Source organism: Tamandua tetradactyla, chromosome 6 (assembly GCF_023851605.1).
Source record: "Tamandua tetradactyla isolate mTamTet1 chromosome 6, mTamTet1.pri, whole genome shotgun sequence".
Taxonomy (NCBI): Eukaryota; Metazoa; Chordata; class Mammalia; order Pilosa; family Myrmecophagidae; genus Tamandua; species Tamandua tetradactyla.
In genome coordinates, this window is record NC_135332.1 from 176710539 (window position 1) to 176722987 (window position 12449).

Genomic DNA, 12449 nt, shown 5'->3' on the forward strand with positions numbered 1-12449 from the left:
CAGAATCCACCACTTCAACACCCCCCACCCCTGGTATTATCCGCTTGTTTCAATCTACCATCATCTCCTTCAACAGCCTCTTAACTCGTTTCCTTGCTTCCAACTCTAAACTCTTACATCGGATTCCAACGCAGCGGCCAGAGTCCCCCTATCAAAGCGGAGATGGAATCATGCTGCTCGTCTGCCAAAAACCCTCCACTGTTTTCTCCTTTCACTCAAGAAGGTAAAGCCTTCATGATGGCTGCACAGGTTTTCCTTCCCCACATGCCTTCCCCACCCCCACTTCTCAGGGTCCTACCTCCGCTTCCTCCCTTGCTCAGCCCAAGGTGCCCCCAGCCCCAGACCTCTGCATCTGCTCTGCCCTTGCCTGGAGGGCTCGGCCCCCAGGCACCTGCCCAGCTGCTTCCCTCCATCCTTGGAGCCACTGCTCAAGAGTCACTTTTCGGTATGATCTCCCTAACTACCTTGCCCCTTGTGGTGGTCTGAAGCTGTAGGTACCGCAGGAAACCTGGTCATGAATCGAGTCCATCCCTCACACAGAGGTGTGAGGAGGACACCTCTGCCATCTTCCACAATGCTGGAAGGGCAGTCTTTCTAAAACACAAATGCGGCCTTGTCACTCCTTCTTAATGTAATATGGAAGGCCTTTTGATTATTTCCTATTTTCTCAAGCCATATCATATCTACATGATTTGTAGATCCCAGTGCCAAATGGAAATGCAGGGTCCCTTGTTAAAAAATGATTAAGAATTCCAAGAGAGTGTCAGCAGCACATTAAATGAAGCGTGAGAGCGTTCTGAGTGTGGGGCCCTGTGAGACTGCACACATTGTGAGCATGGGGCCCCGTGATACTGCACACATTGCACATCCATGACACCAACCTTGTGTCCAAAGTCATCTCATCCCTTTCTCTTACATGCATCCTATTCTCATCACCCTGAGCCTCACTCATATGTCACCTTCCTGTGAAACTCTCCCTGTGAAACCCTCCCTGCCTCCTGCAGTCCTAGCTAATCACTGCCCTCTCACATTATTTCTATACATTGCTCACAAATCTCTTACAGTGCTTAAGTCATTATACTATAATTACTTGCAAACATATTTGGGCTAGTTAGTCTTATGTACAAATTGGCTAACCTATAGTACCCGGTTATTTATTCAAACACTAATTGAAGTGTTGTGAAGGTATTTTACGGATACAGTTAACATCTATAATCAGTTGACATTAAGGAAAGGAGATTACCTTCCACAGTGAGTGTGGGCTTCATCCAATCAGTTGAAGACCTTAAAAGCAAAACCTGAGGTTTCCCAGAGAAGAAAAAAATTCTGCCTCAAGATTGAAACATCAGCTCCTCTCTGAGTTGCCAGGTGCCTGCCTGCCTTACATGTTTTGGCCTTGCCAGCCCCTACATTTCTGTGAGCCAATGGCTCATTATGCTACTCAGCTTTAAAGAATGCTCCACTTAACACAGTGGCTGGCACTTAGCAGGTACTCACTGAATTTGACAAGTGGTAGAATAAATGAACGAATGGTTGTTAAGCGGTTATATAAAATATCAAAATGGACAAACTTACTTTTATTTCAGGCCCCCTGGTTGATGAAATGAAATCTCTTCCACTGACAACAGAAAGAGGAGGAAAAGAAGTGGCAGCTCACTCACCTGGTCTTCTCACTCACCTGCACCTGGTCTCTCTCCTTCCCTGCCCAGCAGATACCTCAACCCCTCCCCCCACAACATCCCAAGCTCGTTTCCATACCTCCCCCTCTCTCTTCAGTCTATTCCCAGTTCTCTTCTGCCTCCTTCACTCCGCCACCAGTAACCTCCAGGCCGATGAATCCAGTGGATATTTCAGTCCCCATCTTGCTGAACTTTGTGATGTGATTCTCCAGTGTTGCCTGCTGTCTCCTTATTGAAACACCATTTTCCCTCAATTTTCATATCACAACACTGTTTCCTTCCTCCTCTCTGGACACCACTTCTCTATCTCATCTGCAGGCTGATCCCGTTCTGTTCACCCATTCAATGTTTGAGTGCCCAAAGTTCCATCCTAGGCCCTTTCCTCTGTCTGCTCTGCATCTTCTCCCTTATCTATGTTATCCACTCCCCTGGCTTCAGCTGTCACCTAGAGGATGCACAGATGTGCAGCTCTGACTCAGACGCCCCTTCTGAGCACCAGATAATAAATACTGCTGGGTGGGCCACGGTGGCTCAGCAGGTAAGAGTGCTTGCCTGCCATACCCGAGGACCCGGGTTCGATTCCCGGTACCTGCCCATGTAGAAAAAAAAATCATAAAATAAAATAAATAAATAAATACTGCCATCACCTTGACATTGCCCCTTGGATGACCTAAAGGAACTTAAACTCAACATGCTCCAAACCACGCATGCCGTCTTTCCTCACGTGAGAAACCGGGCTGGGCTCCTCTGCCCTAAGACTTTTGTGTTTCCTCCACCCCGGATGCTCTTACGTTTTCCTTCTGCCCAGAAAAAGTCCCACTCTTGATTTAGATGTCAGCTCAACTGACGCTATCAAAAGGAAGCCTTCCCTGACTTTCTGAATGGACCAAATCCCCATTATAAACCTTTTCTTCCTTTCACATATCACAATTGTTTTATATTGTTTGTGTAATTACTTAGCAAAGACCCTGGATATCCCTGTAAGCTATATGGCCCAAGATGGCAGAGGTTATGTATTTTTGTATTCACCTTCATATCTTCAGACCTAGCATAGTGCCTGGCAAATGGTGGGTGTCTGTTATATTTGTTATCTCCACTCTAGTAATGAAAATAATTATAAGTACAATTTGAGCACCAGACATCGAGCTATGGCTTGCATTCATTATCCCATTAATCATTAAGGTATCTTTGTTTCCATCATTATATGTTTATCTACTTATAATGCTTTAAGTGTATGCATATTACATACATTAATAATATATTGTCTTATGTAATATTTATACAACTAAAAATAAACATGTCATACATTTTATGACTATATATATATAATATTATATACACATATCTTGTTTTGAAAATGAGGAGAATTGAAATTTAGCAGAGTTAAGTCACTCCCCCAATGTGTCCAAACTGGGACTTGAATACATGTCTTCTAAATCTGATTCAAGTGTCCTTTCTCCACCCATGTCCCATGAAGAAAAGATGCACTGGAGATGTGCAAAGATCCTCCATGTATTATCAATTTAACAATTTATACATTTAAATTAAGCTATTGTGCATTACAGGGACACGTGTTACATTTGGACCGTATTAGTAGTGTGAGCGATTTTAGGTGAATTTTTAAAATGTGGGCCATCTTCTTTTTCAAAATGACCATCACCTTTGGATACTGCATTGGTCCAAAACCACATAGTTGCCACGACTCATTGAGAAATGGCATTTCACCAGAGGAAAGGAAATTCAAACTCACCATTTTCATTGCAGTGGTCAGTGTCCAGCCTTCTGACCCTCCCCAACCAGAGGGCCTCACTCGGGGAGGAGTCAGCCTCACCGCAGATACTTCCATGTAGCCAAGAGTTAGCCACACTGATATTGAAGAGAGAGGAAAGAGAACGGCGGGCTCTCTTTTTCTTTCTAAATATTCTGGAGAGAAATGAAAGTAGCATGGCGAATACTGAATAGCAGTCACCTCAAGTTTGAAACAGAGAATTTAGTGAACATCTTCATAGCCTGAGGACATGGGACACATTTCATTTGTTCCCTCCACTAATTCTAGAGGTGTTTCCTGAATTTCTATTGTGTGCCAGCCACTGGGCTAAGTGCCAAGTATAATGATGAAAAAGACAAAACCCTGTGTACGAAAAGTTCACAATCTGGTGTGGGAGAGACAAGACTAATGCGGACATAGCTCGTGCTTACACAGAGCTTCTTCTATTTCTGGTATCCTTCCTAGTGCGTGTGATGATTTGGGGCTGTATGTATCCCAGGAAAACATGCTCTTAAATTTAATCCACTCGTGTGAGTGTGAACCCATTGTAAGTAGGAACTTTTGATGAAGTACTTCAGTTACGGTGTGCTCCACCTCACACCTTAAGGATGGGTCTTAATCCTATTCTTGGAATCCATAGAAGAGAATGAAATCCAGGAAGAGAGAAAGCCGTAAGTGGTGCAGCCAGAAGCTGAAACCAACAGAACCCTGAAGAAAAGCGAGAGATTGGGAGATACTATCATAAGCCTTGCCATGTAACAAACTAAGGACAAAGGATTTCCAGCAGCTAGCCACAGAATGTCTATCTTGGGGAGAAAGCATCACCTTGATGATGTCTTGATTTGGCCTTTCCAATAACCTCAAAACTGTAACTAACAAATTCCCATTGTTTAAGCCAACCCATGACACGGTATTTGCTTAAGAAGCACAGGAAACTAAAATATTGCTTTACATACATTAATTCACATTATCCTCAGTACAGTTCTGTGAAGTAGGTACTATTATTACCCCATTTTTCAGATGAGAAAACTGAGATGCAGGGAGGTCAAGTAACTGAAATCATACAGCTAGTAAGTGGCAGAGCTGGGATGCAAAGCCAGGCAGTGTGAGTGTGGCTCCAGGGCCTCTGCTCTCAGTCACTGCACTGCAGGGGACACCTGCTCTGACACCGCCAGGAAGGGTGTTACGGGTCCCGGGAGCCTCTCTGGGGTAGGTGAGCTCTGAGCTGCATGGCACCACCTGACCTGCCCACTGAGGAGCAGGTGTCTCATATTGGGCCATGTTAATCAATGAGGCTGCAAAGGTGAAAAAGGATGTAACTGAGAACTCATACACCATGCTAGGAAGTTAAGATGTAAAGTTAGAGCAGAGAAGGACCACTGAAGCATGTTGATGGCGCAAGAGTGGTGGTGATGTCATTTTATTTGCATCTCTGAAAGATTTTTGGCCTCAGAGGGATTGGTCGGAGGGGCAAGCTCGAAGGCAGAGAAGCTCTTCAAAGACAACGGGGAATTAACTTCTGTTGAGTGCCTACTTGTGCTAAACACTGGATACTAGTGAGAAATGTTGAGGAACTGAACTGAGTACAGTTAATGAGAGGACAAAGTGGAACACTTTTCCCACCACGAAGACCTGTTCCTCAGGTGGAGGTGTCTGCACCAAACAGAAATGCATTTTCCACTGTGTTTCCTTCAGAGTTTAGGGAGGATTACAACAAGCCCTGTGAATTCTTGGTCCCAACAATTCTTAAATGGGCAGGTTTTGGCCCTAGGGAACATCTGGCAATTTCTGGTGACATTTTTTTTTAAATGCTGTGGCATTGGAGGGTGCTACAGGTGTCTAGTGGGTAGAGGCTAAAGATACTGTTGAACATCCTACAATTCACAGGATGGTTGCCCACAATAAAGACTTATCCAAAATGTGAATAGTGCTGCACTTGAGAAACCGCTTTCTTTCACTTCCTTCTGTCAGCAATTGCAGGTCACACAAAGTTGAGGAAGACAATAGAGTTCATGACAGTGGAATAATTTTCTCTGTGCAAACCAACTAAATTTAAATGTTTTTGTAGGCTCTAAGATGAGATCATCTTAACCAGAAGAAGCAGGAATTAAGAGATTTTCTTTATTTTTCTATTAATTAAATCACACAACAAAGTTTTATTAAGCATCTATTATGCTCTAAGCACTAATCAAATTTGTGAACAAGACGGACAGACATTATCTCTGATATCAAGATTGCACAATGTGGGAGGCAGGTAAGCATGGTGGCCAAGAACATGGGCTCTGAAGTCCGACAACCTGAACTGGAATCCCTTGGCTCTAGTTAAGAGCTCCATTATTGGGTGGGCCACGGTGGCTCAGCAGGTAAGAGTGCTTGCCTGCCATGCCTGAGGACCCAGGTTCGATTACCGGTGCCTGCCCATGTGAAAAAAAAAAAAAAAAAAAAAGAGAGCTCCATCATCTTGGGGAAGTTACCTAACCTCTCTGGATGTGTATTTCTCCTTTGTTAAATAAGAATGGTAACATTAGAATCTATGTCAAAAACTTTCAGAGTAGGAGTTGGGGGTTAAATGAGAATATTTGTGTAAAACAGTTGGGATAGTACTTAGTATACAAGGTGATTAATTTTACTGTATTTGTTTATGTAAGAAACACTGGTGACTATGGTTAAGGGACAGTGGGAGGAAAGGAAATGAAATAAAATTCTGCTCAAGGAGGATGCCTAGGGAAGGTAAGAATACCACGCTGCGGCAGTCTGGAACGTATTGGAAGTCAGGTCATCCAAGAGGCAGGCAGGACACTAAGGTGGCCATGTAGAAATCTAAACAAAAGATGATGGTGGTCTGAATGAAAAGAGTAGCCATGGGGATAAAGAAAAGTAGAAAACATCAAAATAATTTTAAGAAGCAAATTCATCTGGTCTTAACAGTTGTAGCAGAAACTGCAACACTTTCCACCAAACCATTCAACTCTTCCTCCTGGGCACAGAACTGGTCTCCATTTCCCAGCCTCTTTTACCATTAGGTGTGACCATGAGCCTACGTTCTCTGCACTGTATAGGCGAGCAGAATGGTGTGTGCCATTCCTGGGCAGAAGCCTTGAGGAAAGCAGGCACTCTTCCACCTCACTTTTTATTTCTACCAGTTGGCTCCTGGCAAACTGGTCTCTACCAGGCCAGTGTTAATGAGGTCTTAGCAATTGGCAGGACCCTAAGTGAAAGGACCTTGAGTCTCTAAGTCACTGCTTTAAGATGGAATATCAGCCAAACTGGAACACCCATCCTGGACTGTTAGTTGAGCAAGAAATAAAATTCAGTTTTGTTTAAAGCATTATGCTTTTTGATTTATAGGTTTATCACCAATTAGCCTACCCTGATTAATACATGATCTACTGGCTAAAAAGGATATATGGATAAAAACATAGAGCCTGGAGTGACTGACAGTGAGAATGTTGCCTTCCATTGAGATAAACACTGCATGAGAAGTATGCTTGAAGGAAAAATTAGTATTCCATTTTGGACATACTGAGTTTGAGATATCTGTAGGAAATCCAAATGAAGTTGTCTGGTAGACCATTGGATAAATGGTCTAGTGCAGAAAAAAGAATAGGATAGAGATATATGTCTGGAGATCACCAGTGTGGTAAACTGGATATTCAGGAAGAATTCGTACCCTGTGCCCTCCCCAACCTCCATATAGGGAGAGTGTATTTCCCTGCCCTCTGACTCCAGCTCGCTCACAGGACTTGAACTGGCCAAGGGGAAATCACCAGACTGATACACACAGAGGCCTGAAATACACTCGCTGTTGGGGTGTGTCCTCTTGCACCTCTGTAATTACTATGAGAACACCTTACCCCACTGGTCCCAGAAGAACGAGAGCTGCGGAGCAGACAGGATTCCAGTCTGTAGTCAAGCTCAGCCCAGCCCAGGCTAGACCTGCCTGTTCCAACTGATTTCCAGACATGTGTGTGCTCATTGCTACGTGTCACTGAGATGCGAGTTGTTTATTACACCACAGCATTATATCCGTAGCTGAGTGATACAGTCATCATGTGGGTGGTTTTAGAGGCAACCAGAAAATGGACACAATTGCCCACATTTACACATCCAAAAGTGAACTCATTATCTTCTTTCCTTCAAGCATGCTTCTCTTTTGTTTGATTTTGGTGAATAACCCTACTATACAAGCAGACAAAGCCAGTCTTAAATTTCACGTCAGAGCCTTTCCTATCCTTAAGCTTTCACATCCAAACAGTGATCAAGTCCTACCTCTTTGCCATCCCTACGGTCCTGCTTTCTTTCAATTCCTGGGTCCCCTACTTCCAATTCTCCCACTCTCCCTACTCAAACATACACACGCTCCCAAGAATCCATCCTGTACATTGTAATGAATATTATCTTTTTAAGAATAAAAAGCCATTTGTCAATGGCTCCTCTTTAACTAAGAACTCCTTAGCCAAGAATTCAGTCTCCTCCACGCAGCCCTTGCCACTGTGTTCAGTCTTCTCTCTTGCTGAGCAACCCTTCCCATCCTATGTTGTGTCCCTAGAACTACTTGCCCTTCCCTCAATTGTACGGGGTGTCTCAGAAATCCATGCCTGTTGCTTCCCTCTATAAGATCCCACACAAACTTCTATTTTAACTAATATCCTACTTCTTTCAAGGTTCAAATCAATCATATTATCTCTAGGAAGCTTGTTTTTACCTGCCACTCCCCTCCCCACCCCCGCAGTGTACCCTAAGCAGATTTCTATCCGAATATCAGTATCACCTCATTACTTTTGTTTGTTTGCAGGGTGGTTATCGCTGCCCCTTATTAGCCTTTGGATGTCCACAATCTGGAGCAATAACGGAACCTTTAAAGATGACTGTTGAATGACAAATGAATAAATGAGTAATTGATGGTGGATTGGACTTCAGACTCTCTTACACAATACCCTCTACTCACCTGACTAAGCTCTCCTTATACGTCACGCTGGTGTGGGATGGGCTCAGAGCTATATTGCCATCTTTGCCACAGAGGAAACTGTCTTCTGTCCATAGGTAGTATCCATTGGTGAGGAATCTGGGACTTCGGCGGCAGGTAAGGTGGGAACCTGTCACGGGGTCAATGGAGCAGCATTCAAAGGAACTGTCACCATCTGGGAAATCACAGGCAAAACTAAAGAGGGAAGAAAGAAAGTACATTAAACCTCTATCCAGTACATCTAACTACACAAAACCACATATCTAGTCACTGTTAAGGAAAACAGTCTCTAGCATCCATGGACCCAATGACTTGCTCCTCTTAAGTTGGTAGAGAATCATCTCCAAACTTGGGAGAACATGGAGCAATAGGACATTGAGAGCTTCTTTTGTGGTTAACTTTAATGCAAACACAATTCTTCACTAAATGATGAGCCTACACTCTTGACATTAAGCCATTTTCTTGGGTGAAAAATTACAGAACTGTCTTTCTGGGATGTTGGGGGCTCATAGGTCCCCCAGTCCTTTGCTTTGAACAACCTCCAAATGCCATATCCTCACTCTTGTCACTGTAATAGGAAAGGATAACTATGCAGCTACCAGACACATATGAGTCACATGGTGAGCATGCACTCAAAGGGCTCTTTACGGTCTTTGCAAACTTTCCTCCTGGTCAGCTGGACAAATGGTTTCACAATTACCTTCTCCAGTTCAGTATCCAGGGTAGTCTCATACTTAATTAGATCAATCTGCCTATGTCTTAAAAAACAATGGCACATCCATATGATTGAAAAGCAACTAAATTTATGATGATATCCTGGAAATGTAAAAATTCTTGGTGGAAGCCTGGTGACAACAGTTATAGAGCCATGCTAGAGACAGAAATAGGGTAATTTCCTCAGGAAACATTACTTGTTTACTCCTCCCTTCTCCTGCACAAGTATACACACAAAAAATCCTAAACCCTAACTGAGTTCATTGAGTGGGACAAAGCTCAAAGGAGATGGTGGAGTTATACTGAAAAGGTGGGGTTAACAAATGAGTGTAAGTGCTGAATCATTATACTGATATTTCTTTTAGCCTCCAGTATCTTAGAGCAGCTAGAAATAAAAACCTAAAATTGCGGAATTGTAACCCATACCCAAACTTTGAAATCTGTTTTACAACTAATTGTTGCAATGTACTTTGAAATTTATTGCTTTTATGGCTATATGTTATTTAAAGAGAAGGAGGAGCATAACAGAGAGGATAGGATTTAACAAATGAGTATGAATGCTAATTCATACTGATATTTCGGTTGGTCTCCAGTGTCTTGGAGCAGCTAGAAGAAAAAATGAAAAGCTGTGGCACTGTAACTCATACCAAACTTTAAAATCTGTTCTATAGCTACTTATTAAAATGTACTTGGAAACGTATTGCTTTTTTGTATATATGTTATATTTCACAATTAAAAAAAACGTTCAGTGGTGGAATTCTCACCTGCCATGTGGGAGACCTGGTCCATGAATTTCAATTCCCAGTCCATGAATTTCCCAAAAAGCAAACAAGCAAAACAAACAAAAAAACTCAAATGAACAAAATTTCAACAAATGGTACCGCAATAACAGGATACTCACATGGAAAAATAATGAAATATGACTCCACCATACAGCATACAAAAAAAAAAAGGAAATTAAAAATATATATATGGACTGGGCTGTGGCAGAAGAGGCATAGAATTTGGAGTCAATTTCTCCTAAACCCATAATCCAACTCTGTCATTGATAAGCTGAGTAGCCTTAGCCGTGTCACTTAGCTTCTCTGAGACTATTTACTCATCTGTAAAATGAGAAAAATAACACCTTCTTTATGGGGGTGCCTTGGCAATTAGATGAGAACATTAATGGGATGTGTGCGACTCATGGTATGTATTTAATAAATGTTTGTTTCCTTCCTTCCCATCATTCCCTTCCCTCTCTTCCCCCATAGACTTCCTTTGAGAGCCATTTAGCTATTTTAAGAGAGTCTCCATGGCCTCTTTGGGTTCTGTCTTCTCCATACTTAACTCATCCTTGTATGGCTCAAAGTTGCAGAGCTGAAATTGAACTTGAGCCTACATGGCTCTAAAACCTGTGCCCTTCCCTCTCTGCACCCGTTCATCCTTAGCTGAATCATTTGGTGCAGCAGGGGCCTAGAACAGACAGGGAACAGGTTCTAAAACCAATGCAGCATCCCTTTATACCATGAACACATTTCAAAAAATACCAGGGGAAAAATCAACTGATGTTTCCATGAGAAATAAAGGACAGACAGAAAAGAAGGAAGGAAAAGAAAAAAAAAAAAAGAGAGAGATTTCATTTCAGAACTCGAGCAAAATAGTAGGTTCTATATATTTTCATGGAGCATTCAGTTTGGCCAGTTCGTGCATTGTTCTTATAAAATGAGATAGAAAAGCCCATTAAAGAGAACATCAGTTTGAGAACAAGCAGCGATACATCAGTATTGAACAGTTTCTCTATTCACTAACCAAGCAAGCAGTTCACGCCCGTCCACATTTACACCAGGAAAGAAGAGGAGGAAAGGAAGGAAGGGGAAGAGGAGAGGAGGAAGAAAAAGAAAAGTCCACTATTAGGTCAGGTCAGTTTTCCTTTTGTACGTGACTGGGACTGAAAATATATAACCATACCAAAAACGGGATGATAACTACAAATAATATTTGTAATTCAGGAATAAAACAAAGACAACATACAGGAAGATAACTGGATCAACTTTTCTTGAGAAAAGCCCTGTGGAATACCTTGGGAAAATGCATGTGGGCGACAGTTCTCCAGTATGTTCTTTCTCTGACCCGGAACCTGCATAAGCAAATGGGAGAGAAGCATGAATTCACCACGGCTCACTAATCCGCGTGGTTGCAAGCAGAGGAGGGGTCTAAGGAGGGTGTGAACAGCAGGTGTCCCCATCTCAGCAGAAAGATGTCAGTGGGGCTGCCCTCCAACCACTCAGTGTTAACACAGCTGTCACCTCCCCGGGAACAGGAAGTCATCTAGGGGTCTGCATCTTCTGTCTCTTCTCACTAAGGAACCTTCAGAGTTCCTTAATGCAGAGCACTGTGCAATAATAAATCAGCATTCTTTAAAGGAGTAATAAGTAGTCATTGTTATTTAAAGCAAGGAAATCATTAGTATCAAACTGAGCTCATGAAAAGAAGGAAGAAAACATCTAGTATGAAGCCACAGAAAACCAAAATCAATTACACCATGTGTAATTTAGCTTAGTCAGTCATTTGAGGCCTTGGGTGGCCTGCCCAGATGCCCCCTCATTAGTGCCTTTTAAGGCATTTCTATTAAAAAAAAACAATGAGCAAGAGATGTTGGTGGGAAACTACATAGAAGGTTTGTTTTGTTTTGTTTTTTAATATAAATGATTTTTTGATGTATGAAGCCAGTGAGTATTATTAATCAAAAAAAAAAAGCAACCACTCATTCATTCCAACTTAACCAAAGGCATGACAGCAGACATCAATCGTTAGAAAGGTGCAATCAATTAATATTCTAAATTCTAAAGTAGAGTTTTATGATCCATGGTGGCAGTGTCAAGATTTCTAATAGTTCAGTGAAAGTTGATTCCATTACTGAAAATTAATATCTAAGACAAAGAGAGGAATTTAGACTTTCATACTGGGCTGATTGATTTATCAGGAGAAAACAGTGGGTGTGTGAGGGAGGGTTAGCAGGCAGCCTTGGGGAGAAAAATAACAAGAGGAAGGAAGAAACGTGAAACCACTACCGTTTGAACAACGCCCTTATTTTCTGCAAGCAGCTATCAAAATCATTCAGTCTTTTTTTTTATAGACAAACAGTTTTGCATCTTAATAGTAGCTGATAATCTCCTTTCATATTTATGCACAGGCATCTAAAAAAATGGTGATTTTTTTCCTACTAAAAGGAAAAACACCACATTTCTCTCAAGCAAAGAAATGAAGTCAAAATCATTGCCAACGCGAACACTGGCGTTTAAGAAGCAAAGCTACTGACAGATGGTTAACGGTGTGAGGA

At 42.1% G+C, this 12449-nt stretch overlaps 1 protein-coding gene across 14 annotated transcripts in view; it reads right to left on the minus strand.

Moving 5' to 3' along the window:
• The window catches only part of TMEM71 (transmembrane protein 71), a 45389-nt gene that overhangs the window by 30190 nt on the left and 2750 nt on the right, over positions 1–12449 (minus strand). For all 14 annotated transcript variants that reach the window (XR_013178539.1, XM_077167727.1, XM_077167728.1 and 11 more), the window contains 3 exons: positions 11189–11246; positions 8396–8608; positions 3430–3602 (listed from right to left, as the gene is read on the minus strand). Coding sequence is in view for 13 of the 14 variants with exons in the window: in XM_077167727.1 (XP_077023842.1) it covers positions 3430–3602; positions 8396–8608; positions 11189–11246 (444 nt within the window). In the remaining variant the exon portion in view is untranslated. The remainder of the gene's footprint in view (positions 1–3429; positions 3603–8395; positions 8609–11188; positions 11247–12449) is intronic.